Source organism: Populus euphratica, unplaced genomic scaffold (genome assembly GCF_000495115.2).
Source record: "Populus euphratica unplaced genomic scaffold, PopEup_1.0 scaffold3.1, whole genome shotgun sequence".
NCBI classification, from domain to species: Eukaryota; Viridiplantae; Streptophyta; class Magnoliopsida; order Malpighiales; family Salicaceae; genus Populus; species Populus euphratica.
In genome coordinates, this window is record NW_011499847.1 from 4,322,769 (window position 1) to 4,349,399 (window position 26,631).

The 26,631-nt window shown below is 37.0% G+C and overlaps 4 protein-coding genes across 7 annotated transcripts; all 4 read left to right on the plus strand.

The window, feature by feature from the left end:
- The first annotated feature begins 1,017 nt into the window (after nt 1-1,017).
- On the plus strand, nt 1,018-3,366 carry LOC105108650 (uncharacterized). Its single transcript, XM_011003044.1, has 3 exons — nt 1,018-1,152; nt 2,471-2,720; nt 2,843-3,366. Exons 2-3 carry the CDS (start codon nt 2,487-2,489, stop codon nt 3,185-3,187), a joined length of 579 nt encoding a protein of 192 aa, XP_011001346.1. The 5' UTR covers nt 1,018-1,152; nt 2,471-2,486; the 3' UTR covers nt 3,188-3,366.
- A 1,632-nt stretch (nt 3,367-4,998) lies between these two features.
- Nucleotides 4,999-13,005, plus strand: LOC105108638 (alpha-L-fucosidase 2-like). 2 transcript variants are annotated; one of them, XM_011003026.1, is made up of 10 exons: nt 5,001-5,608; nt 6,387-6,532; nt 7,107-8,011; nt 8,841-8,973; nt 9,596-9,754; nt 10,625-10,849; nt 10,973-11,074; nt 11,211-11,346; nt 11,757-11,952; nt 12,550-13,005. In XM_011003026.1, the coding sequence occupies exons 1-10, from the start codon at nt 5,389-5,391 to the stop codon at nt 12,869-12,871; spliced, it is 2,544 nt and encodes an 847-aa protein (XP_011001328.1). In that variant the 5' UTR covers nt 5,001-5,388; the 3' UTR covers nt 12,872-13,005. The 2 variants fall into 2 exon arrangements, with proteins under 2 accessions (XP_011001337.1, XP_011001328.1); XM_011003035.1 differs by lacking the exon at nt 10,625-10,849 and having other exon boundaries at nt 4,999-5,608.
- On the plus strand, nt 10,759-26,579 carry LOC105108631 (alpha-L-fucosidase 2-like). Its single transcript, XM_011003016.1, has 12 exons — nt 10,759-10,763; nt 19,324-19,333; nt 21,254-21,455; nt 21,549-21,694; nt 22,152-23,047; nt 23,193-23,325; nt 23,772-23,930; nt 24,385-24,609; nt 24,710-24,811; nt 24,906-25,041; nt 25,737-25,932; nt 26,129-26,579. Exons 2-12 carry the CDS (start codon nt 19,328-19,330, stop codon nt 26,439-26,441), a joined length of 2,514 nt encoding a protein of 837 aa, XP_011001318.1. The 5' UTR covers nt 10,759-10,763; nt 19,324-19,327; the 3' UTR covers nt 26,442-26,579.
- On the plus strand, nt 14,399-17,787 carry LOC105108615 (Serine/Threonine-kinase RLCKVII protein). 3 transcript variants are annotated; one of them, XM_011002993.1, is made up of 4 exons: nt 14,399-14,607; nt 15,066-15,391; nt 15,837-16,065; nt 16,894-17,787. In XM_011002993.1, the coding sequence occupies exons 3-4, from the start codon at nt 15,918-15,920 to the stop codon at nt 17,454-17,456; spliced, it is 711 nt and encodes a 236-aa protein (XP_011001295.1). In that variant the 5' UTR covers nt 14,399-14,607; nt 15,066-15,391; nt 15,837-15,917; the 3' UTR covers nt 17,457-17,787. The 3 variants fall into 3 exon arrangements, with proteins under 3 accessions (XP_011001295.1, XP_011001304.1, XP_011001288.1); XM_011003002.1 differs by lacking the exon at nt 14,399-14,607 and adding an exon at nt 14,682-14,697; XM_011002986.1 differs by lacking the exons at nt 14,399-14,607; nt 15,066-15,391 and having other exon boundaries at nt 15,752-16,065.
- Nucleotides 26,580-26,631: the final 52 nt, after the last annotated feature.

Sequence of the window (26,631 nt, forward strand, 5' to 3'; positions counted from 1 at the left end):
CACATGCGATTTCGCAGAAATTTCATGCAACCCGTTCACGTGTATGACATGACGCCTTCCCTCGGTTACTGGAGCATCTGGTTCCTCTACTCTTAAGTTTATTTTACTTTGGTACCCTTACTATGTTTATTCTAATAGTGTCCTTTTAATGTTGATTCTATTCTAATAAAGAGCTGTCTGGGACTCAACCAAAATGAAACAGATTGTAGCTGTCTTAATTCCATTCTCTACTTTTTATCACCTAACAAGAGTCTATTTAGCTTGGTTTTTGCATTGTAAATAAAAATGAGATTCTTTAAAAAAAAAAAAACATGAAGAAAACAAATAGATCAAGAAAGTGTTCTGTTGCTAAATGATATCAAAAAGCATGTATTATGTATGTAATTTTAAATTAAAAATTAAATACAAAGAATTGTATCAACAAGTATAGAAACAACATGATTATCCTAGTTTATAAATAAAAACAATATTTGAGTTACAATATATATTCTTAACCTTAGTATTGCATAAAATTATAAAAAACTAAAAAAGTTACGAGAAAGTATGTAAAAATGGTATTATTCTCGAATTAGTATATGCATTAACTAGGTACAGAACAAATCTTTAACACTAGCCTCTTACATAAAGAGAAATTTAATATATTTATATGAATAATTGAATTAAAAAATAATAAAAACGAGCAAATTTCTTTAACCATCAAGTTAACCCCTGAAGAAATTAATTAATTTTGGTAACTAAGCATCATGGAAAAAAACCATAGACAAATCACCAGATGAGCTTAATAGGCTCTCATTTAATGTAATAGGAAGTTGAAAATTACATTAGGACCAAAAAAATTATAGTAGAAGGACCAAATTAAGACAACGAGGAAGTTGGGATCAAATACACCATTAAGCATTAACCCTGACCATGCCTGATGCTACTTTTCTCTCATGTTAATTGTTTCTCCCATGCATCCTCCCGTCAGTCACTCTAATTTCTTCACCCTAACTTAATCCTCCAGTTTTCTCACTGAGCTTACCGCCTTACCCACTCTATCTCTGTCAATTTCCTCTCCCCTGTGACTATCCACTTCTCCCAGGTCAGACATTTCAGTGTTTTCGATGATTCAAATTTACGGTTTCATCTCATTCAGCAATCTTTCGTCTTCCTGCTACGTTCTTATAAACTTTCTTGCATTTTTCGGTTTTTGTACTTAAGTTTTATTTCCGCTGTGTTTTCACTACTGTCTTCCAGTGAAATCACCACATACGACTGGATAGTGTGAACTGTAATGAAAATATTCTAGTATTAATTTGACGAGAATGTTGAGCTTTAAATTTGATTAAATGAGATAGCCTTACTAAATAAATGGAATTGATACAAATAAAACAACTGGGGCCTCTTTAGTTTCCTCCTTTTGTTTGCATTTGTGGTTTATTTTGTTCTTTAATGTGTGCGTTCCGAATTTATAATACCTGATCGTGTACATTGTTGAGTGGCTTATTTGTTCCGAATTTATCTAGAATGATCTGGACATTGAATCAGATTGACATGGTTATTGAGGTTGTCATGTGTTCGGTTTTTACCCGCATAAGGTGGGGTTCCTCGCATTAAAAGCAGCAAAACAAAAAAAGAAGAAGAAGGAACAAACTTCATTTTTAGCTTGTGTTTGGGTAGAAGTGTTAAGTAGAGCAATCGTGGCAATCTAATGGTGTGGGTGTGTGTGTGTTGGGGGGGGGGGGGGGGTGTTGTGTGGTTATTTAAAACATAGATTTACCATGGACCCTGGTGATGATGAGCGGTGAAGGACTGTGTAATGGGGTTTTGGGAGTTCAATTCTCAGGTTTGAATCTCCTACTCCCTAGGTAAGGAATGTTTGTTACTTCACTTGATTTAATCCATTCCATTGGAGGTAACATTACTGCATTTTCCGGACTGACTTTAAAGCTAAAACAATGATTTCTGAGCGTGCTCACATCTCTCTTTGTGATTTGTGACTCTGCGATTTCTTCTGCTTAAGGGAAAAGATTGATGTCTTTGCAAAGCTTTGACTACCCTGTATCATATTAGATTCTGGAATTTGCGTTCAGAAATGTTTCATATTATGAAAATTTAAGGTTTAGGTTGAAAGTCTTGTTGCCAATTATTATGTACTTTAGCATCATTCTCAACCCCCCCCCCCCCCCCCCCCCCCCCCCCCCCCCCCCCCCCCCCCCCCCCCCCCCCCCCCCCCCCCCCCCCCCCCCCCCAAAAAAAAAAAAAAAAAACGCAGATGGAATGGTCCTTCCTGATGGATAAATTGGGTTCTATGTAGAGTATAATTGTAAGACGCTCACAAATAGAGCATGATTGGTGAATCTATTCTCTGTCCTTATTTCATGTATTTGGTATACTAAGTGATACTGCGGGCTGTCCTTTCCTAAAAGCATGCTTGCAAGAACAGTTACTGGATTGATGTCATAACAAAACTAATTTTTGGTGCTAACAGGTTTCATATTTACATTATGAGCAGCCTCGAGGATTCAACAATGAGTCACCCTGAGGGTTCTGGAACGAGTGATTCTGATACGAGTGGTTCTGAAGATTTCGAGTTGAGTACCCCGGAAGATTTTGAGTCCAGTGCCCCTGAAGATGCTTGCCTGGAATGCTATTGTGGACATCTCGCAAAACTGCGAGTATCAAAATCTATCAAGAATCCATCTCGGTTATTCTACAATTGCCCCATGAGAATCGATAGTGTAACTGCATCTTTCTTTTCTTCGAATGTGAATTTATATTATATATTTTTAATCTGAAAATATTGATTTTTACTGTTCAATTTTTTTAGCCTATCATCATTTTCTCTGTTTATTATTGCCAGCAATGTGGATATTTCGAGTGGGCTGATGAGCTAGGCCAAGCTAAACATACCAAGGAGCTAAATAAGATTCGACTCCGGTGCACTCAACTGCAAGAAAGGTTGGAGGACATTCAGCAGCAACGTGATAATGATAGGATTGTCTGGCAGAGGGAAAGATCTGAGCTAATGACAAGATTATTTACTGTCCAAGCTGAGCTTGATGATATCAAGAAGAAAATTAAAATGGTGAACGAGTCAGAACTTATGCCCCCTCTTGATAGATTATCCAGTACAGTTGCAGATGATGAGAGAGAGGATGCAAAAGTCATATATGCTACATGGGCAGCAGTCTTGCCTGCAAACTAGTTGCAAAATCCTCCCCCTTCGTCCCTCACTCTTCTGTTGATATATTGCAAAGAACTTTCTCTTTTAAACTGATATTGAAAGACCTTTCACGTAAATAACTTATAATCTTGTATTTTGTTCGAATGGGGGAACAAATACGGAAGTCGGAGAACTTAATAGAGCTCACTCTCTGCTTTGAACATTTTCAGCATTTTGAGGTAATTTTTGCACTAGCATGTTATGTGACAAGGTCGGAGAATTGAAAGCGTATGCTGCATTTGAATTTGCACTTACTGAAGAGTTTCATTGAGTTAATTTTCTGTTTTCCAGTCTGGAAGACTATGCCATTACAGATTTGTAGGAGATCTAGCCCGATGTCGTTCTCCTATTCACAAGGTAAAGGAAATTATCAGTCTTCGTTTATCCCATTAGAATCTTCACCAATTACCACAGTTCAGTTATGTTCACGAGCTTCTATTACTCGCCTCTGCTTTTTACCTTTCTAACCAAAGTGTCAGCTTTTTACCCTTGCCTGAATACTTGAGTGCAATTGTATGAGTTAGATACATCACATGACGCAGCACGAAGCTATATAATTTTTTTTAATTAAATCTAATAATAGTCTAAAATTTTCAAAAATAAACTATAAATCTTCTACTTATAAGTTCTAATCTTTTATATAAAATGATTCTTAATGGAAACTTTACTATATATGGGAATTTCTAAAAAGTAAACTACTAATTAAATTAAAATTTTTTAACTTGAAATAAATAAATCAAATTTAAAATTAAGTAGAAAAATAATAAAAATTAAAAAAACAATAACTACAAGCATCAGATCATATGTTTTTAGAATTTTTTATGAATATTTTTTTTCAGGTTTATTTTTTATCAATTTAATCTATAAACTCTTAAAATAATTATTTACATCTAAAGAGCTAATCTATTTTGTGCAATTACACACACACGCACACATAAAAGAACATGAAAAAAATATTAAAACCTATGGGTGTCTATCTGTTTCTCTCTAACCTCTCTATCCATTAATGGTGGAGCAAATGAGCAATCGGCAATGTCTTGAATTGATCAACACTGTATATAAAAAGAAATCTCTGCTTCTTGACCTTGATTAGCGTTATTAATTTGTCGTGAATTTTTGAAAACGAGAAAACACGTGCTTACAAACTTCATTATTAATAGCATATCTTGTCCCATTGGGAAAAGGCATGGAAATCGACATCCTAGATATCTTGCCTCCTTGAAATCTTATTTTTTTGAAAATAGTTTCATCCTACTCGTTGCGAGGAAGGGAAAAAAGTAAATCAAGACTCCCCAAATTTTAATAGATTGATGACTATTTATAATGCATAACCTTAGATATATTTTTCAAAAAAGATTAGCATACACACACACACACACACAAAAGAAGAAGAAGGAAGGTAAAATTGTTTTATCATATCCATGAAAAACAGACTATGGCATATAGCTCTCCTTTCAAAACACGCTGTTAGATTCATGAATCATGGGGGTAAAGAATGATTCCTTCTCAATTTGCATCTGTTAAATGCATTGCTCGAAAGAAAGATTGTTTTGTGAAAACTAAACGAAAATTGTTTTATGATCCCAAAATCTTGCATTCCCCAAAATTGTTTTACGCAAACGATTTTTTCTTGGCCCAGCTATGGAAAAAGTTTTTGCTTGTTTCTTAAAATAGTTTTTGTTGAGCAAATATCAACAGCTTGTTTAGAAACCCAATTGAGATTGTTGTTTTGGGACCCCTTTCTATATTTATATCACATGAGCACATTTCACCGCCTCCGGCATCCACGCTCCAGCACCAAGAATAGTTAAAAACTAGTCTTGCTAACCTAACCCTAGAAAAACATCGTCATCTCACTTACCGCCCCGACAAACAAATAAAAGAGGATGCACGTAGTTTCTCCCGTGAGCCCTTTCTTTGTCCCCATGTCCACCCGCCGCGTGGCACATGGCATAAATAATCGAAAAGGAAATGAAAAGTCTGATGCAAAACACTGCGAAATCGCATGGACCCCACACTGCAACCTTACACGCTGTTTGCATTCAATGATGCTGTCCTAAATCACTCACTCTTCACACCTCTTTTACCCATCTCTCTCCTTAAACAAGAAAAGTTTTCAGTTGGTTTCTTATTTTGGTGGAAAACTAAAACTAAAATAAAGATTACAACCCTCCATAGACGTGATGGAGGATGAGGAGTGGGTTCTTGTTCGCCGGACCACTGAGAAAGACTGGTGGAGCTCTAGTTTTATGGATGATGACGACAATGGAGAGAATTCTAGGTCGTTGAAGATTACATTTAATGGGCCGGCTAAGCATTGGACGGATGCGATTCCCATAGGGAATGGAAGACTTGGTGCCATGATCTGGGGTGGTGTTGCATTAGAAACTCTTCAGCTTAATGGTGAGTAACCACAAAACAAAAACAATGCTCATTGTGCTTCGTTTTGTTTATATATAAAAAAAAGGGGTTGGGGGTTTGTAATTGGTCAAGGTAAGCTCCTAAGCTGGATTGCTAAATTTAGATCGGTTTTGTTTGTGTTCAATATTTGGCCTCAAATGGATATTTAAAATGATCTTTTGTTGGGTGCTCTAAAAGATGTTGCTTTTGTCAAGAAAATGTGAGAGTTTCTACTTAATGTTACGATTAAAAGTGGACTTTTTTTTTTATTACTTTCAGTAAATGATCATGACATTTGCGCTTTCAGTGCTTATCCTGATTTATTAGCTTGTAAATATTGCTTAGTTCATTTTTTTGAATATTACAGCCTCTAAAATAGCATTTTTCGATAACTTTATGATCATGCCTTTTAAATGTATGTTGCTGATTAGTTGATAGGAAATTTGACAAAAAGAAGAGGATAATGGCGAAGTTTTTAGGTTTTTATGCATTATGTTAATTCAGTTTTCTCTCACGAGAAGTGGGATCATTTGAATTGGAGGTCTTGTGTTTTTCTTTAGAAAATTGGTGCTCGAAGTTTGAATCTCTTTCATTTTCTTGTTTCTATGACCATATAGAGGGAGTGAAATACAATAGTCTTATCTGGATTTAAAGATCACTGCTGCATTGTTATTTTCTGCGTTGTTTGATGAATGATGAATTTGATTCTTGTCTTTTCTCCTTTCTCACGTGTGTTTGCCCGCAAAATGAGTAAAGCTCACTGCATTGGATTCTTTTGTAGAGGATACACTCTGGACCGGGACTCCAGGAAATTATACTAATCCTCATGCCCCAGAAGCCCTCTCAGTAGTCAGAAAACTTGTCGATAATGGCCAGTATGCTGATGCTACAACTGCAGCAGAAAAGCTGTCCCATGCTCCTTCTGATGTATGTATCATCCTTATGCATAATTTACCTTTTCATTTTATCAACGAGTCTTGCAATATAATGCTTGGTTTGCCACCACGTGTGGAGTTTAAGCTCATTGTCATCCTGCACTACCTCCCAAGCATCAAAATCTCAGCTGATTTAGGTGGCAAACAAATAAAATTTGCTATACTGATCAGTTAATACCTTGAGAGTTGAGAAATTATTTTAATTATAGAATAAAGATGGAAGGTTGATTGTGAACATAGCCAAGAACAGATCATTGTGATTAGGACTTCCTGGGTTGGTGCCTGGTGCATTGATGCTTTAGTCTGGATTTTCCTAACCACAAACCAGCAACATATGCTCTGGCTTGGCCTTGTAATGCTTTCTCCTAAAATCTTGTGACGGATCCTATATTCTTTGTTTGCTAAAGCACTACCAATTTCTGGACAGCTTCATAATTGATATGTTTAACAAGCTTTATATTCTGATTATTAAAATGATTTTGTTTTTCATCTTGATATCTCCATTCCACTAAGGTTTGGATTTTTGTGAAAGTTATTGTACTAATGTTTAATTTCTGCTATTGAAGGTTTACCAACTACTTGGTGATATCAAGCTAGAATTTGATAAGTCCCATCTCAAATATGTTGAGAAATCATATCACAGGGAGCTGGACTTGGATACTGCAACCGCCAGAGTAAAATATTCCGTTGGGGATGTAGAATATACTAGGGAATACTTTGCTTCTAATCCTAATCAAGTGATCGCAACAAAGATTTCTGGAAGCAAATCAGGGTCTGTATCATTTACAGTATATCTAGACAGCAAGATGCATCACTATTCATATGTTAAAGGTGAAAATCAGATTATAATGGAAGGAAGTTGTTCTGGTAAAAGGATCCCACCAAAACTGAATGCAGAAGACAATCCAAAGGGAATTCAGTTTACAGCAATTCTCAATTTACAGATTAGTAATAGCAGAGGAGTAGTTCATGTTTTAGATGGCAGGAAGTTGAAGGTTGAAGGTTCAGACTGGGCTACTTTGCTTTTAGTTTCTTCTTCTTCATTTGATGGGCCCTTCACTAAGCCTATAGATTCCAAGAAGGACCCTACTTCAGATTCCTTGAGTGCATTAAAGTCAATAAACAATTTGTCCTATACTGATCTATATGCACATCATTTGGATGATTATCCGAGTCTTTTTCATCGTGTTTCACTCCAGCTTTCAAAAAGCTCCAAGAGGGTTTCGGGAAAGGAGCCTTTGCACATGAAGAAGCATATGGCAAATAATAATGATTTATTTTTCAAGAGAAGTGAAGACGATACAGTTTCAACTGCAGAGAGGGTGAAATCCTTCAAAACTGATGAAGATCCATCCTTGGTGGAGCTATTATTTCAATATGGTCGTTACTTGCTTATTTCCTGTTCAAGGCCTGGAACTCAGGTGGCAAATCTGCAGGGTATATGGAACAGGGATATTGACCCACCATGGGAGTATGTTCAGCATTCCTCCTTCCCTTTTTAATTTTAATTGCATTATATGTTGTGCATTATCTGCCCCGTAGTATGTACTCAACTGTTCCCTTTTGTTCTCATACATGTGCATCTGTGCCTTCATCTACATGAACTTGCAGTGGTATTTGGTGTACAATCTCAGGGTCTTGTTAGCTGTTGGGGTGCACTGAGAACTAGGAAAATGTTGGATTACCCAAATTCTAGTGAGTGCTTTATCTGTCGAGTCTAAAAATATTCTCTCTTCTCCAACAGCATGAGGAGGGTTGATGTAATAAGTGATTTGGTATAAGAATGAAAACATGGTTATCCAAAAATAAAAATAAAAATAAAAATAAAAATTTGGACATTAAGTAGGAGCTGGGAGAGTACTGCTGATGTTGGGTTGTCTTCAATCGTGGGTGAAAATGATATCTTTTTATACCCCTTAAAGAAAGTTTTTTCCTCACTTTAACCTTTGTCTGCCTTTCCTTCTTCCTTTGCTGCCCCAAAGAAGCCGATGGCATCCCAAAATTTTTCCCTCATGTTTTCTCCATAATACTTTGAATTGCACAAAGGTATTGTAGACTTTCATTTGATAGGTCTCTGCACAGAGCCAGGGTTTTTAGATGGACATAGGAGTTGATTGAGAAGTAAGATAAAGTGGGCATTGTGAGGAATGGTATTTCACTTCCCTCCCTGCACATTAGCATGCCAGCTTAAAGCACTTCCTATTTGCATAACATACCAAAGAAATATGACACCTCAAATTTCCTGCAGCTATTCATGTCGAAATCTTCTGTTTAGATGATATTCTTTTATTATTTTTCAGTGGTGCCCAACACTTGAACATCAACCTACAAATGAACTACTGGCCTGCCCTTTCTTGCAATCTAAAAGAGTGTCAGGATCCCTTGTTTGAGTACATCAACTCCCTGTCAATCAATGGGAGTAAGACTGCAAAAGTAAGTTTCCTTTTTCCCAATCATTTCCAGTTGAAGCCTTTCAAAACACTCTAAACGTCCATGTATTTATGTTTGCAAAAAATAGGTTTCCATTTTCCTCACTTATTTGTAGTTAAAGCCTTTCAAAAATTTTCTGTTTCTTCATGTTTTCTCATTGGGCTGGGTTTTCTTCAAGTTGAAGTAATGTTAGAAATACATGGGTCCTACAGCTCAGCAATCTGGCACTCGGCAGTGAGCTTGTTGGTAAAGTACTGAAAATATTTTTAAGCCTTAAATTTGTGCACACAGTGATTAGCAGCTGTTGTGATCCTATAGAAGGGATAATTTAGTTTCTCCTTATTCTGACAATCATACTTTAAGTCAGTTAAGTGCATCTACCTTTAGCAATCAGATGGAAAGTCCAAAACCAGCATGACCCCCCACCCTACCTGGACCCTGATCCAGTCACAAATTATTAAGAATAGTTTCCATTCTCAACAAACTGCATGCTTTTTTTGTGTCTTCGTGATGCTTGAATCTTGAAGTAAAAAGAGATGTCAGGTAACAGAGTGTGCCTGTAGTTTTACTTAACCTTTTTACATTTGAATGTGTAAATTCTCTTATTCAGTGCTGAATATTGCAGGTTAACTATGAAGCTAAAGGTTGGGTTGCACATCAAGTATCTGACATTTGGGCAAAAACATCTCCGGATCGAGGTCAAGCTGTATGGGCTTTGTGGCCAATGGGAGGGGCTTGGCTCTGTACACACTTTTGGGAGCATTATACTTACACGATGGACAAAGTAAGATTCAAACTTGAGTTTAGGATACAAATGAGATGTATGCTAACATAAAACGTAAAGAGGAAGGCCTCACTTCTTTGAGTGATTGATCCTTAAGGATATATCAAAGATATGGTCATTTTGCACCAAGTACAATTGATCTCCTTGTCTAGGAGTAACTTAATTTACAGAAACAAGAGAGTTTGATTTTGATGTTGTTTAACCACTTGCTATTTCTCAACAAATCTCATACATTGATAGGCGCTGGATCAAACCTAGGATATTTGATTCCCAATTCATAACTCAACTTACGTCTCTCTACTAATGTGGATAATTGGCGATACTTGGCATGTACAAGAAAGTGTTGGATGACCAGACATGTCAAACTGGAAATTTTGTCTACTAAGCCTGGCGTTTACTAACTGATTAAAACATTTCAGGGAAGGGTTTGAGTGGCATCATTGCTTCACGGAAATGTATAATTTGTTAGATAGGATGATTGCATTTAATGTAGTAGTCATCACTTGTGTCCACTTAAAGCAACTGACAAACAAGTTACTTAAAATTATTTTTCATATGAATAGAATACCTGTGACGAGACTAGGTTGATATGTAAATTTCTGTTATTACTCAAGTTCAAGGTTGCTGACTAGAGATTTGCTGTTGTAAGGAAAATGTTGATCACTCCAGGTCTCATTTTTATACTACTTCCATAACTTTTCCTCTCCCTAATAATTCATGTGTGGAAACAGAGCATCCAGGATATATGCGTGTTCTTGGAGACGTCACTACTCATTTTGGAGAAAAAAGTTGTATATAGCTTTTTAATACTATATTTACTACAAGTTTTTTAGTCAGTAAATGGTTGCTAATTCATTGCTGCTCAATTAGGATTTTCTAAAAAATAAAGCATACCCGTTGTTGGAAGGATGCTCATTGTTTCTATTGGACTGGTTGATTGAAGGACGTGGAGGATATCTAGAAACTAACCCATCAACTTCTCCAGAGCACATGTTTATTGATCCAGATGGTAAACCTGCTAGTGTGAGCTATTCATCAACCATGGACATGTCAATCATAAAAGAAGTATTTTCTGCAATTATTTCTGCTGCTGAGGTGTACTTTTTTTCTCAGTAACACACCTTGGTCATTTATTTCTGTTTTTCTCTAACATACCTTGGTCATTTATTCCTTTTAGCTCTATTGTGTCTACTAATAAGTTGTTACAATATACATCAGATTTTGGGGAAAAATGAGGATGAAATTGTTCAAAAAGTCCGTGAAGCTCAGCCAAGGCTTTTACCAACAAGAATAGCTAGGGATGGTTCCATTATGGAATGGGTGTGTATCTTGGCTTGAATTTCTTAGTTTTTCTTCCTAATTTTTTTTCCTGGAAGTTAAAATATCCAGAACAAATAATCAAGTTTTGGTTTGCATAGGTGCCAGACATGATAAATTATTTTGGGTTGTCTGACAGGCTGTGGATTTTGAAGATCCAGAGATTCATCACCGGCATGTATCACACCTCTTTGGCCTGTTTCCGGGGCATACAATAACTGTTGAGAAAACTCCGGACCTCTGTAAAGCTGCAGATTATACCCTTTATAAAAGAGGTGTATTATCTACCGACTCAATATACTAGATAGATAATTGATAGCTAAATGTGCAGTTTGGTTTAGTGGTATTTCCACACACAAAAAAAAGATGTTAGAAAGGAAAGGAAAAATCTTAGCTTCCATTTGCCCTTGCAATGCCTGATTTGTGTAGAGATTGCTTCATGCCATTTTGGGCGCTGGAGCATTAAGTGCTACTTTATTTATACCCAATTTAAAATTCAAAACATTCATGTGAGTATTATGTTTCTCCATTGATTATGGTGGTAATTGTCTTATAGAAATGTTTGCGTCACTTTCATTTACCCAAGTTCATTCTTTGAAGGTGTGCATGTTTTCTGAACTTCATCAGTTGTGGCATTGTATGAACAATCTCAATTTGTCTGTATATTTGCCTAATGCATGGACAGGAGAGGAAGGTCCAGGATGGTCAACTACGTGGAAAACTGCATTGTGGGCACGCCTTCACAACAGTGAACATGCATATCGGATGGTTAAACATTTGTTTGACCTAGTGGATCCAGATCATGAAAGCAATTATGAAGGAGGGCTATATGGTAACCTGTTCACTTCACACCCTCCTTTCCAGATCGATGCCAACTTTGGGTAGGTAACACTGTTTTGTGATATTGAAAGTGCAAGTAATTATTAGTTCTATTTGTATCTAGCTTATTTATGGTGGCCTGGCTTGAGTTTCAAGTAATTGGGATATCAATGCCATGGAATGATTGAAGAGAAAGTATGGAGTACAGGACCAATATTTGACCTTGTTGGGATGAAGATTGACGTCAAATGCCTGTGAAACAATATTTTTTTGAAGTTCATCTCATTGCATCCTAAGAACCCATTTAGAGGAGTGTAAAAGGCTGAACTTACGTAAGGGTCAACTTTCATAGTGATGAAGAAGATCCAGTTTTATGTTCAAATGATATGAGCTTTATAAATAATTGATATTACATATTTTTATCACCATATAGCATTTCCACGTCGGAAATCATCAATGACCTTTGAGAGGTCGCCGTCCAAGTATCTACGTGACCCTCCTTAATATGTTTCCTATAGGACAGCATATATTTGAACAATGTATGAATTCTGGATGAGAAGTTGAATCCAAAAGTTGATTTGGAGAACGGTTATTACTAATAAATCAATAATGTTGGTTACATGCAATTTTCTTAATTTTGTGATCTGTTTTCATTTCAGTTTTTCCGCAGCAATAGCTGAAATGCTAGTCCAGAGCACCGTAAAAGATCTGTACTTACTCCCTGCTCTTCCTCGATATAAGTGGGCGAATGGTTGCGTGAAAGGACTGAAGGCACGAGGTGGGGTGACAGTCAATGTATGCTGGAAAGAAGGGGATCTTCATGAAGTTGGTCTTTGGTCGAAGGAACATCATTCTATTAAACGATTACATTACAGAGGAACAACAGTGAGCGCAAACTTATCACCTGGTAGAGTTTACACATTCAATAGACAGTTGAGATGCATAAAGACGTACTCTCATCCATCAGCAACTTCCTATTGAAAGTAGAGATAAAGTATCTTTAGATCAATATTATTCAGGCATTCTGTGATAAATCTGGCTATGAATTACGATTTTTTTAAATATATCAAACACACATTTTCTTATGAATACATCTACCACGACTACTACGTTCTTTTTTCGTTCTCCTTCATTTCCTATTCGGTTGCTACCCGGTCTCCAGTAAAGAAGTAAATTAGCCTTAATTTGAGACCTTTGAGTATCTTCTGCTCAGCAGTGATGACAAATTTGGCTAAATACTTTCATAGATCATAAAACCTGAAACTAACCGAAGCCAAATCCCACAGCCTCTTACAACCAACTAATCGCTCTTGCCGCATAGAGAAAAGACAGTCTTGTGGAAGATCTGCCTTTTAACTTGGATGGTACTGTTATGAATTAATTAAAGAATAAATGAAAAATGAGCAATCACTTGCTGATAACGATTTTCATAATTCACAGGATCTCCTGCTCCGATCGAATGACAATTCAAACCCAGATCTTTTGCGTCGAATCGTGCAGTGGTATATATATAAAAAAATTTCTTCCCGAACGTGAGTAATGAAAAAAGGTCATTATGTTACGAGTTTTGTCAAGGATCGTGTAGAGCACTAGATTGGTTTACAAAGAGTTCCATGACTATACACTCTAGCCTTGAGACCCACAATGGACCAAGCATAATCATCTGCAGATACAGAAAGATAAAAGAAAGTTGATTGTAAATCATCTCCCTTCATATGTAAGAAAGAAAACAGGGATTCAAGAGAAGTGAAGTCCTCTTAACGTTAGTGTATTTAGGTAAGAAAACGTGACGTTTCCTATGATGAGTTACGAGTAGCGTACTGCTACATAACATGTTCTCTCCATTGAACAACAGGGCATTTACACACAGTATCAGATATGAGCCAGCAATTTCTGTCAAAAAGAAAAGTATTATTGATAACAATATCTGACACAATAAATACGAATCCCATGTATACCTCCCGGCTACAATCTGTCTCAGCCCTCATGCACCTCGTGTGCGTCGCAGGAGTAAACAAATTGTTGTATGATCTCCGAATCTCACTGACCCATTTAATGCGAACTTATTCACCACCTGCATGCTTAACGGGGCAAGAAAAACAAGGTAAAGACAATCCATGTAGTTTCACTCGTGGGAGAGATTATGCCTTACACCGCAACACTTACTAGAAAAAGATTTTTGATACAATCTGTCTTGTCAAAACCTAGATATGTCTGTAAATGAGACGAGATTTATATACATAGCTATCATCAATAGATAGGATAAAGATGGGATTGAAATCCAGGGACTTGCTTATATATGGTTGACCAATGAAACCAACCCCTTTAAAAAGTTTAAGTACCCAAAAAGGTAGATCACATATCGTCGTCCACACTGCAACATCATTGCTTTGCGCTGCTTGTTTTCACACCTTGCCTCAGGCACTTGCTTATAAAGAGTTTACAACAACCTTTTAGCTTTCAGTGTGTAACCTGTTGTGTTTGTGAAAAATAGTAAATGACGGACGATGAGGGATGGGTTCTGCTGCAGCTTGCTACAAAGAAAGATTGGTGGAATCCGAGTTTGATGGAGGATAACAGTGGAGAAGGTCCTAGGCCATTGAAGGTTACCTTTAGTGGGCCAGCTAAGCATTGGTCGGATGCCATTCCGATTGCGAATGGCAGACTTGGTGCCATGATTTGGGGTGGTGTTGCATCAGAAACTCTCCAACTTAATGGCAACTTAATGAATATGACTTCGCGTTTGGAACTACTATATATAAAAGATGTTGCTTTCGTTTCAAGATATGGAAATTCTACTTAATGAGGTACTCTCAGGAAAAGAACATCATGTTTTTCAGTTCAAAATGGATTTTTGTAGCTGATTATGGTATTTGTGGTTTCAGCTCTCAATCTTGATTGATGTAAGAGAATGTTTGCTCAATCTTGATTAATGTAAAAAGATTGTTTTTGTTTAGCTCATCAGTTCACGTGGAGATCTTTTATATGCGTTCTTTTTTCTGTCAATGAAAGTGCAATCAATCATCTATCGGTTCTATATGCAAACTTTAACAAAACATGAATTCCTGATCGAAAGTTAGAATCCAAAAGTTGTGGACACTTTGTGTCAACGACAACGTAATTTACTGACATTTCTCATAATTTTTCAATTTTTATTTCCATTTCAGTTTTCCAGCAGCAATCGCAGAAATGCTAGCGAGAGCACGGCAGAAGACCTGCGCTTACTCCCCGCCCTTTCTCAGGATAAGTGGGCTGATGGTTGTGTAAAGGACTGAAGGAACGAGGCAAGCCGACAGTTACAATATATGCTGGGAGGAAGGCGATCTTCGCGAAGCTGGGCTTTGGTCTAACGAACAGAATTCTTTTAAAGGGCTACATTATAGAGGAACTGTAGTGAAATCAAATCTATCACCTGATAGAGTCTCCTACACATTCAATAGAAAGTTTGAGATGCATTATGCCCTCTCCCATCAGCAGCTTCTTGTTGAATGTTGAGATTAGGTAATTCTTTGACAACAAAAATATTAATAGTTCGTGGATAAATCTGCGAAGTAACTACAGATTCTTTGGAAGTCTACCGTGATTTTAGTTCAAGAAAAATCTTCTGTTCTTTGGCATTGTTCTTCTTATTTACTATATTTCATGTCAATTTTCATGGCCAGATTTTTTCAAAGACCAAATTAGCCCTCATTCACCGTCTTAATCACGTGCAAAGTTTTCCCGCCTAAAACAAGAAGTCGTTACAAATCCTGTAACTTACCGAAGCCAAATCCCACAACCTCTTATAACTAACTAGCAGAAAGAGAGTGAGAGAGAGATCTCAAAGAAAGCCCAAGCCTCTTCTTCTTCTTCTTTTTCTCTAATCTCCTGTACCCTCTACAAAAAAAAAAAAAAACTAAAAAAAATAAATCTCTCCCTAGTCTCTTTATCGGTGAGAAAAATGCAGCAGAGGCCAATAAACAGCTTATGTAGAGCACTTGTTCAGGATCAGGATTACATAATCGAGATAGAAAAGCACATTCAAGAGATGAAATATGCACCAAGAAGGATGGAAAAGAGATCTGGCTATTTTGGCCGTCTTCGCATTCCCAATATGATGAGTGACAAATGGATTCATGCTATTCCCATGGTTGTGTTGCTGTGCCTCTTCACACTCTGGTGGTTCTCTTATCCAGGTGTTTAGTTCATTTCCAGTTTCTTTTACTGGTTTCTGTTATTTAAACTTTGACTGTTTTTCTTATTTGTGCCACTCTATTGATTTTTGTGGGTTCTAGTGTTCAAATAGTGATGGTATGCTGTAATGCAGTTGAAATGTTATATGAGTTCTTAATGTTTTCCTTGAAATTCTTGGTTCTTGATAACGGCATTGACTTAATTTATTTGAGTGATCGTTTCACATTCACGTGTGAGAACCTTGATCTTGAATTCAACTTTAATTAATTAGCTTCTGTATAATCATATCTGTTTCCTCTTGTTTCCACTTTTTCTTTGATACGTAAAAGATTATGTGTTCTTTAATTTTATATTAGAACCCTGTCTTTCTTTTCTTGAATTTATACTTGTTGTGCAAGAAAAAAAAATTATAATACGCAAATGGTGCTTGAAAGGAGTGATCGATGTGGAGAAGGGAAGGAGAAGTAGTTGATTTGCTTTGGAAGGATAGCAAGGCTCCTTTCATAAGCATTTTAACTTCTGGTTGGCTCCCCAAGATAAATCTGTTTGATATGTATGATAATTACACCTCATTAAACAAAATAATTGTAGTGGGTATTCATAAAATAAAAATATTGCAGTTGGTTCAATCGGATGAATCTGATATATTTTGAACAGCAAACAATCTCATTTTCTTGAAATTCATTTGAATTCATCTTCCTAACTATCTATTCTAAGCAATGAAACGGAAATATCTTTTGTGGTCAGATATTAATCTATGAGAATTAGAAATCACTGATATCATCTAATGTTCCCTAGTTAATTACATTGTCTCTTTTCCTATGAAAAAGTGAACTTGGAGATGAAGGATGGCAGGATTGTGGGTATACATCGTGCTGATCATGACACTCCGCTGCCCCTCAACACTAGGCATGTTGCACTTGCTGCATCAGCTACATCCCCAATTGCCCCAGTTCCTGAGGACCTCACACTCAGTAATGAAATTGAAGCACTTCCAGTGAGTAATGAATCATTTGTGCTTTATGAGAATGATGAAGATTTTGCAAAAACTACATACCGTGCTGATCATGAGATGCCGCTGTCTCTCAATACTAATCATGTTGCACTCACCACGACATCAGCTACATCCCCGATTGCACCTGTTCCTCAGGACCTTGCACTCAGTAATGAAACAGAAGAAAATCCGTTGAGTAATGAATCACTTAAGCTTTATGGGAACGATGAGGCTTTTTACAAAGCTGATCATGGGATGCTGCTGCTTCTCAATACTAACCATGTTGCACTCAGCACCTTAGCATCAGTAACATCCCCGGTTGCACCAGTTCCCCAGGACCTCACACTCAAAGATCAGACCGAGGCACATTCTATGAGTAATGAATCCTTTTCGGACTAATGAGAATGATGAAGCTTCTGGAAGAGGCAAACTATCAGCCGACATGAATTGAAGTTGAGATCAGAGGTGCCGTATGGCTATATGGCTCTTCTGTGTTAGCACGGTACTCCCAAGTGTCACTTTCAGAAGATAGTAGAAAACAAGTGTTTCGGTTACATTTAAACAAAAAATTAACCATGAGCTTGTACTGATTTTACCTTGTATGAATAGAACAACAAATGGCTCATTGTAGGTGATTAGTTTTGAGGATTGCAAAATCTGATTTTGCGAGTTTTCTGGTACATTCTAAGCCTGTAAGGTAATTAAAATAGTCCCATGAGGTTTATTTCTATTGATACCATTAACACTGATTTTATTCCTGCATGAATTAGGCATTCTCTGGGCCGGGAAAGGAGATGAAATTGCCCACCATAATTACATGGTGAGACTTTATATGGGAGCAGGTTCTGCAACAGTCCCTTCTTGCTGACAGCAAAATATTGTGTTCACTCAGTAATTAAAGGCATCGACAGTAAGATTTTGACTGCAAGGGTGACTTTTTGCTGATGTTGACATTATCTAAAAATCGCAGCGTACAAGAATTTGTTTATCTCCAGGTTGATCAGGGCAAAGAGGAAAAGGAGGAAATCGTTTCTCTTATGCTCAGTCTCTCTGCATTAACAAGTAGATGTTGATGGGAAACAACTTAATATCTAATTATTTAAAGATTTTTTACCAGATAAATATTCATAAAAAAAATGACTTTAAGTTGATGCTGCAATTTCTCCACTTTTTGGGTAACTCCATGGTTGAAATGAGGTCTCTCAAGATGATCGAATATTACAGTTTCCGTTCATGGCATTCAATGGAATATGACAAATATCAGGTCACCAGTGTTGGCAATGGCTACCGGGACAAAAGATAGGCTATTTGGGTCACATTCGGTCAAAAGATTCAGTTACTATCTATGAACAAATTTATGGCGGCGTTGGCAATGGCTACCGGGACAAAGATAGGCTATTTGGGTCACATTCGGTCAAAAGATTCAGTTACTATCTATGAACAAATTTATGGCGGCGTTGGCAATGGCTACCGGGACAAAGATAGGCTATTTGGGTCACATTCGGTCAAAAGATTCAGTTACTATCTATGAACAAATTTATGGCGGCAGTTACTCTAGGTTTGTTCGAGAATAAAAAAAAGAAGAGATAGATATCTATCTTCTTTGTTGAGAATTTGGTGGGTTCTCTGTAGGAGAGAGAAGCAACTACAAGGATTAATGAGAGAATCAGTTAATCATTGCGCAGAAAGAAAGAAGCAACAACAAAAGGTTTAAGCAGTACCAGAAACAACAATCATGCACATAATCCATCAAAATCAACTTGTAACGGAAGGAATTTGACTGGAAAAAGGTTGACCAAATGATGATCCAAAGGGAATGAAGTTCACTGCTGTTCTTGGTTTACAGACTGGTACTGGTGCGCTTGTGGCACGTCTTATGGATGGCAAGAAGTTGAAGGTTGCTACTGGTAGCTTCATCTTTGAAGGGCTCTTCTTGAATCCTTCAGATTTAAAGAAACATCCTACTTCTGAGTCTCTTCAAGCAATGAACTCAATAAAACATATTTCATATTCACCACGTTTCATTGCAGCTTGAGAAGAGTTCTGCTATAATTATATAGGAGATGGGGTTTTAGAGATCAAGAATCTTGTGCCTTCAGTGGTTAAGGATTTCAAAGGGAACAAAGATGCTGTAGTTTCAACTGTGGTGAGAATAAAGTCTTTGAATCTGATGAAGATCCTTCCTCAGTGGATTTTCTATTCAAGTTTGGTCGATCCTTGCTTATTTCTAGTTCACGCCCTGGAACTCAGGTGGCTGACTTTCAAGGAATATGGAACAAGGATCTTGACCCAGCATGCGAGTATATGTTGCACTCTCCAGTCTTCTTCATTTTCCATCCCCCTCTCCCTCTCCCTCTCCCTCTTTTTTTTGCAATCTATATAAGCATAGAAAGTTCGTTTTTGAGGGGAAAATATGGGGGATCGAGAACAGAAAGATTAGAGTATCAGGAATGACTTCTAAGTATTTATTATTGCTCACAAGCACATAACCATATCTGAAATATTCTTGAGGGAGTGTTTGGGAATGTTTTTTAAAGTAATTTTGTTTGAAAATTAATATATTAAAATATGTATTTTTTATTTTTAACAATTATTTTTGATATAGCATATAAAAATAATTTTTTTTTAAAAAATAATTTTTTTAAATACACTTTCGCGAAGTAAAAACAAACTGGTCTTCCACATCCTTTTTGCATCAAGATTTCGTGTGGACAGCTACTGACCCTTTTATCTCTTTCTTCGGTTCTGCTCCAACCTTGAACATCAATCTTGAAATGAACTACTGGCCTTCCCATCTCTACCGGTCAATGGAAATAAAGTTGAACAAGTGAGAGCCTTTCCATTTCTACCTCACAATATTAAAAGCATTTTGTAATTTATTTGACTGTTTGTTTATTATTTATCTTACTCACTTGATTGTTTGGTCTGATTTGCAACGGCAATAACTCTTAAATTAATCCAAAAATATTAAAAAAATTAATTTAAAACAAGAAAAAACTTCAAATTTTAATGAAAAGTAGATTAGAATTCACCCCCACACACCTTTAAAACGAGGGTATCTTGTATTTTCACCTTGACTTATGAGGTTGGAATTAAAAAGAAATTGTTCCATCCTGTTGTAATGTTGTCTCCCTCCCTCCCTCTCCCTCCCTCCCTTTGTGTTTCTGACAGATTATACATTTGAGAAAGACTTCAAACATAAAAGTATAAAATAACTGAGCAAGAGTAGCTTTCAAACTTGAAAAAATTGTCAAGTTTTGAACACAGAAGTTCTTGATATAGGTGTATCGTGGTCTTGTAGGATATGATCGTGCACGCTGAATGATTTTTAGCTGCTTTCATCTGAAGTGAAGAACATGCAGCTTCAGAATTATATTGAAGTTCTTGGCGAAAGTGTGCAAGATGATATAAAAAAGGCATATTGTGGCTTCAATATCAATATGCATGCTAAGTTAGTCCGAGTTACTTTAACGAATTGCAGTGCTTGTGCAGCTGATAGGTCTTGTCCGCGAATGGGGATGGCGATGTCTTTGAAGTAGTTATTGATCCTACCTGAGGGATTATGCTGCTTGAAAAATTCATCTTATTCCTCGTTTTAAGCTGGTTTCGTATCTGCAAGATTTACCGACTTTTGAAATATGAATTACCAGTGATTTCCAGTTCGATGGAAACAGGGACTTCACTAATGATCAAATAGACAAGTTCAGCATGAAATCCAATCGAACACGACCAACATCTGATCGAGAGTGCGACCAACTGCCAGTCAAAAATAAAGCCTTCATAATATCTATATATATAAACTATTGTATTGCATTGCATTGTATTGTATTGCATTGCACATTAAACTATGATATTTCACTAATATTTTTTAAAATATATTATATATTTTTGGGTCAATATCTTATGCATTAAATAATTTCGATTTGAATTTGAAGGAGACAGTTATGTTTGGTAACGTGGTCTTAAAAATTTTAATTTTTTTATTTAAAATATTTTTTATATTTTAAATTATTTTGATACAGTTAAAAATAATTTTTAAAAACTAAAATTCTTTTATTTTAATATATTTTTAAATAAAAAATACTTTTTTCCTCACCTCAAATCCCAAAGCGCATGAAATAGCAGCTAACACATTGTCCACCCACGCGTTGGAATTAAAATAAATCAACAACAACAACAACGACAAAGATAATCCTGACGGAAGCTGGGTTTTAGTTACACGATCCACGAATAGAGACATGTGGAATCCAACCTCAACTGACTTGGAGGACTCCAAACCCTTGAAGATCACTTCTACTCGGCCCGCCAAGTACTGGACGGATGCAATTCCGATCGGTAATGGCCGTCTCGGTGCCATGGTGTGGGGTGGCGTCTCATCAGAACTTATCCAGCTTAACGGTACGTAAAATAAAAAAGAAAAGCTTGCTTTTCCATTTTTTTATGTTGGTTATCTTTTGTTGAAAATCTAGATACCTCCTTTTCCTTTTGCAGAGGACACACTTTGGACAGGGACTCCGATTGATTATACTAACCCTGATGCACCAGAGGCATTAGCTGAGGTTAGAAATCTTGTGGACAGTGGTGAATTTGCAGAAGCTAGTGATGCAGCAGCCAAGTTGTCTGGAACTAATGCCAATGTATGTTAAACAATCATTATTGATGTTTTCTTGCTCTAGCAATTAAACTCCTTCTATTTTCTCCATGGTTAGATGTTAATAGACGATTAGGATCAACTGGTTTCTGGGGCCCCACATTCGGAATTTATGTGTTTTATTTGATGAAAACTAAACCGAAACTGAACTAAAGCTGCTGACATTGTTACCTTTTTAGGGGCTAACAAATAGAAGAAACTGAACTCAAACTATGTAGTTCTATAACATGATTTTGTAGGCTTTCTACTTGTGTGTTGCTTGCACTTCCATCGCATTATTGCTTGTAACTACCCCTTGCATTTTATTGGTATATTATTTCTAGTTTCCTGGACCTATTTAAACTTCAGGGACTTGAATTATAATGTTGATCGATTAAGTCTATAGAAGAGGCTTTGAAAAGTTTTGGCATTCACATCCTAATGATTTGCATTTGATGATTAAGGCTTACCAACTACTTGGTGATATCAAGCTAGAATTCGATGGTTCCCTTATGTGTGCTGAAGAAACATATTATAGAGAGCTAGACTTAGATACTGCAACAGCAAGAGTGAAGTATTCTGCGGGTGATGTACAATTCACGAGGGAGCACTTTGCATCTTATCCAGATCAAGTGATTGTGACAAAGATTGCTGGAAGCAAAGAAGGGTCTGTATCCTTTACTGTATCTTTAGACAGCAAGTTGGATCATCATTGTTACATAACAGACGAAAGCCAAATTGTAATGGAAGGAAGATGCCCTGGAAAAAGGATCCTGCCAAAAGTAAAGGCTAATGATGATCCAAAAGGAATTCTGTTTGCTGCTGTTCTTGGTTTACAGATTAGTGATGGTGCAGGTCTGATAAGTGTTTTGGATGATGGGAGGTTGAAGGTTGAAGGTGCAAATTGGGTTGTGTTGCATATGGTGGCTTCATCTTCGTTTGAAGGGCCATTCACAAAGCCCTCAGAATCAGAGAAAGATCCTACTTCTGTGTCTCTCCGTGCATTGAAATCAATAAAAAACCAGTCATATTCTGAGCTTTATTCACGTCATTTAGATGACTATCAGAACCTTTTTCACCGTGTTTCATTGCAATTATGCAAGGGCTCTGATAGAAAGATAGGAGATAGATCTTTGGAGATCAAGAATCTTATGCCTTCTGGAAAAAGATGTGTTGAAGGGAACAAAGATGTAGTTCCAACAGTAGACAGGATAAGATCTTTTCAATCTGATGAAGATCCTTCGTTGGTGGAACTTCTATTCCAGTTTGGCCGATATTTGCTTATTTCTAGTTCACGCCCTGGAACTCAGGTGGCTAACCTTCAGGGGATATGGAACAAGGATCTTGAGCCAATGTGGGAGTACGTTACACTCTCTGATCTTCTTGGTTTTCCACTTCCCTCTTTTCTCAATCTATATATGTGTTTGAAGTTTTGATGCCTTCCACTTCTTTCTGCATCAGGATTTCATATAGACCGCTACTGACGCCTTTATCTCTCTCTTCAGTTCTGCTCCTCACTTGAACATCAATCTTGAGATGAACTATTGGCCTTCCCTGCCTTGCAACCTTAGTGAGTGCCAGGAGCCCTTGTTTGAATTTATCAAATCTCTATCAATCAATGGATGTAAAACTGCACAAGTAAGATATCTTTCCATTTCTATCTCATAATTAAAAAACATTTTGTAATTTATTTAACCTTTTATTTATAATTTATTTCACTCACTGGACTGTTTGGTTAGATTTCATGGTGGAGTTTCTCCTCAAACTCTAGCCAATAATTAAGAAATTCAGTTGTTGCAATCAGCACTGTAAGCTTGTAGACTAAGATATGTTCATCTTTGCTTATGAGGTTTCCATGTCAAAATGGCTTGGTTACCAGAGAGTCTTATCCTCAAAGCAGTCCCATACCGTTTACCCTGGCTATCATTCAACTAGGATGGGGGCAATATATATTCTCTAGTCAATGTAGCATCCCAAGACCTTAGCCAGAAAGATCCTCAACCATACCCTGAGTCCCTTGTAGTGTTTTGTGATCTTCATTCTACTTCTCAAATATTTCTTATCTGAGTCTCAGAATGTTTCAGGTAAACTACAAAACAAGTGGTTGGGTGGTGCATCATAAGTCTGACATATGGGCGAAACCATCAGCAGATAAGGGACAGGTTGTGTGGGCAATATGGCCTATGGGCGGGGCATGGCTTTGCACTCATTTATGGGAGCACTACAGTTATACAATGGATGAAGTACGCTATTGATTTTTCCTTAAATTGCCCATTACCTTGCTGTCCTTGATAATTGGCTTTCTCGTTTTGACTTTATGACCAAAGTGGTTGTAGCTTTCCTTAACACCTACTGTGATGAATTGTTTTTAGGACTAAGTTACGGTACATGCAGATTTTATAGAAAGCATAAGATTGCATAAGATCTGATGACCGAGGGGAAGGCCTCTTGCCCTTAAATTCCATAATAGTCTGTTCTATTAATTTCAACACTTTCTAAGATTTGATGGTTTTTATGTTATTAAGTGGCTACTGGACCATCATGTTATTTTCTCCCCCTCTGTTGTTACTGGGCACTGTCATCAACATATCTTTGATTATCTTTTCTCAGAAGAAAATTGTAAATTTTTTTAATGGCATAATTTACATCATGTTTTTTTCTTCCTCTCTGTTATGCTGATATTTTCTAAATGATTAGGATTTTCTTAGAAATAAGGCATACCCTCTGTTGGAAGGATGTGCATCGTTTTTGTTGGACTGGTTGATTGAAGGGCATGGAGGATATCTAGAAACCAACCCGTCCACTTCTCCTGAACATATGTTTATTGCCCCAGATGGTAAGTCTGCTTCTGTGAGCTATTCATCAACTATGGATATGGCACTCATCAAAGAAGTATTTTCTGCGATTATTTCTGCTTCTGAGGTGACACTCTTATTCTCAATGCCTGTAATAATTACAGTTTTGGTATTTGCTAAATTTCCTAATTTTAACTTAAAATTATAAAAAAACTTGTTAAAAACAGGTTTTGGGCAGAAATGAGGATGCTTTTGTTCAGAAAGTGCACAAGGCTCAACCAAGGCTTTATCCAACAAAAATTGATGAAGAAGGCTCTATTATGGAATGGGTGCGCAAGTGGCGTGTATATTTTGTATTGTTGTCCATGTAATGTAGTCCTTTCCTGTATTTTGACTGATGTAATCCTCTCTGTGGTAGTGCAGGCACAAGACTTTAAGGACCCTGATGTGCATCATCGACACCTTTCACATCTGTTTGGCCTGTTTCCAGGGCACTCAATAACCATCGACAAAAATCCAGAGCTTTGTGAAGCAGCAGAAAATTCTCTCTACAAACGAGGTTAGCTTAAATATACAACTAGTTTAGGGGGATTGAGGCTAAATGGTTCCATCCAGCTGTATCACTCTCTCACCTTTACCTGTTCTTTTCTGGTTCTGAAAGATTATATTTGAGACTGATTTCTTGCATAAAAATGTAAAATGAATGTATAAGAGCAAGTTTCAAGCATCAGAAAAATGTTATGCTTTGAAAAGAATAGCTCTCGTTGCAAGAGCAGAATGATATAAAAAGCCCTCTCATGGTGTCATGGAATATCACTAGGCATGCTAAATTATTTTCAGTTATTTTTCATTAAATTGGAGAAATTATGCAGCAGTAAATTATATTGAATTTCTTGATTGAAGTGAAAAAATGTCATGCTTTGAACACTAAAGTTCTTGATGCAAGTGCAAAATATACAACAAGGCCTATTGAGCTTTAACAAAATATCACTGTGCATGCAAAAGTATGTTGAGTTACTTTCATTGGATTAGAGAACTTACGCAGCCAGAGAATTCCATTGAAACTTGTATGCATTGTCCACAGATGAGGATTGTCTACGCCTAAAGGATTACTTTATCTTTCCTGAAATGTTATACTGTTCAAAAGTTCATCTTATATTCCTTCATGATTGTATTTGTAACTTCAGCTGGGACGGCATTGCTTTAGGGTTATAGTCTGGTATTGTGTTACATTGTATTTGTCAATGGAAACAGGAGAGGATGGGCCAGGATGGTCAACCACATGGAAAATTGCTCTATGGGCACATCTGCACAACAGTGACCATTCTTATAGGATGGTTAAGCAATTAATTAAGTTGGTGGATCCAGATCACGAGGTAGCGTTTGAAGGTGGACTGTACAGTAATTTGTTTGCAGCACACCCTCCTTTTCAAATTGATGCCAATTTTGGGTAAGCAGCCTTGTCTATATTATCGATGACAATGCAGTAAACTATCCAAATTAGTTTCTCTCAACGTGTGTCGAAACATATAATCCGGTTTGTAGTTTTAAACAGACGGATACCATCTTCAAATACCACAAACATCTGTGCATGCATTATATCAATGATTTGATAGTGATGTTATTTCTGCAACTTCTGGTTTCAGATTCACCGCGGGGGTTTCAGAAATGCTTGTCCAGAGTAGCATAAAAGATCTGTACTTGCTCCCTGCTCTCCCTCGAGATAAATGGGCAAATGGATGTGTTAAAGGATTAAAGGCACGCGGGGGGTTGACAGCTAGCATATGCTGGAAAGAAGGAGATCTTCATGAAGTTGGTGTTTGGCTGAAGGATGGAAGCTCCTCCCTCCATAAAATACATTATAGAGGAACTACAGTCACAGTAAACTTATCATGTAGAAAGATCTACACATTCAATGCACAGTTAGAGTGTGTAAAGACTCTCTCCCTCTCATGTTAAGAGATAGGGTTCTCTTTCAGCTTTGTTCAATGTCAATACTGAATAAAATTCCATGAGAACGATGCGTGCAAAAAATCTGGCAAGGAACTGACTTCCTTTGTATGTGAACAGCCACAGCGGAAGTGCTTTTGTTTAGAAGCTACGGGCGGCATTGTATTTTATTTTATGTTTCTTTTCTTTTTGACAAAAG

What these genes read in the sequence shown, in the direction of transcription:
- LOC105108650 (XM_011003044.1), top strand. Translation starts at nt 2,487, where the DNA reads ATGAGCAGCCTCGAGGATTCAACAATGAGTCACCCTGAGGGTTCTGGA. An exon ending in GCCCCATGAGAATCGATAGT is followed by an intron (nt 2,721 to 2,842) that starts GTAACTGCATCT and finishes TATTATTGCCAG; the next exon opens with CAATGTGGATATTTCGAGTG.
- LOC105108638 (XM_011003026.1), top strand. Translation starts at nt 5,389, where the DNA reads ATGGAGGATGAGGAGTGGGTTCTTGTTCGCCGGACCACTGAGAAAGAC. An exon ending in ATGGGAGTAAGACTGCAAAA is followed by an intron (nt 8,974 to 9,595) that starts GTAAGTTTCCTT and finishes TGAATATTGCAG; the next exon opens with GTTAACTATGAAGCTAAAGG. An exon ending in CAATTATTTCTGCTGCTGAG is followed by an intron (nt 10,850 to 10,972) that starts GTGTACTTTTTT and finishes AATATACATCAG; the next exon opens with ATTTTGGGGAAAAATGAGGA.
- LOC105108615 (XM_011002986.1), top strand. Translation starts at nt 15,831, where the DNA reads ATGCAGCAGAGGCCAATAAACAGCTTATGTAGAGCACTTGTTCAGGAT. An exon ending in CTGGTGGTTCTCTTATCCAG is followed by an intron (nt 16,066 to 16,893) that starts GTGTTTAGTTCA and finishes CCTATGAAAAAG; the next exon opens with TGAACTTGGAGATGAAGGAT.
- LOC105108631 (XM_011003016.1), top strand. An exon ending in ATGGATGTAAAACTGCACAA is followed by an intron (nt 23,326 to 23,771) that starts GTAAGATATCTT and finishes AGAATGTTTCAG; the next exon opens with GTAAACTACAAAACAAGTGG. An exon ending in AAGGCTCTATTATGGAATGG is followed by an intron (nt 24,812 to 24,905) that starts GTGCGCAAGTGG and finishes GTGGTAGTGCAG; the next exon opens with GCACAAGACTTTAAGGACCC.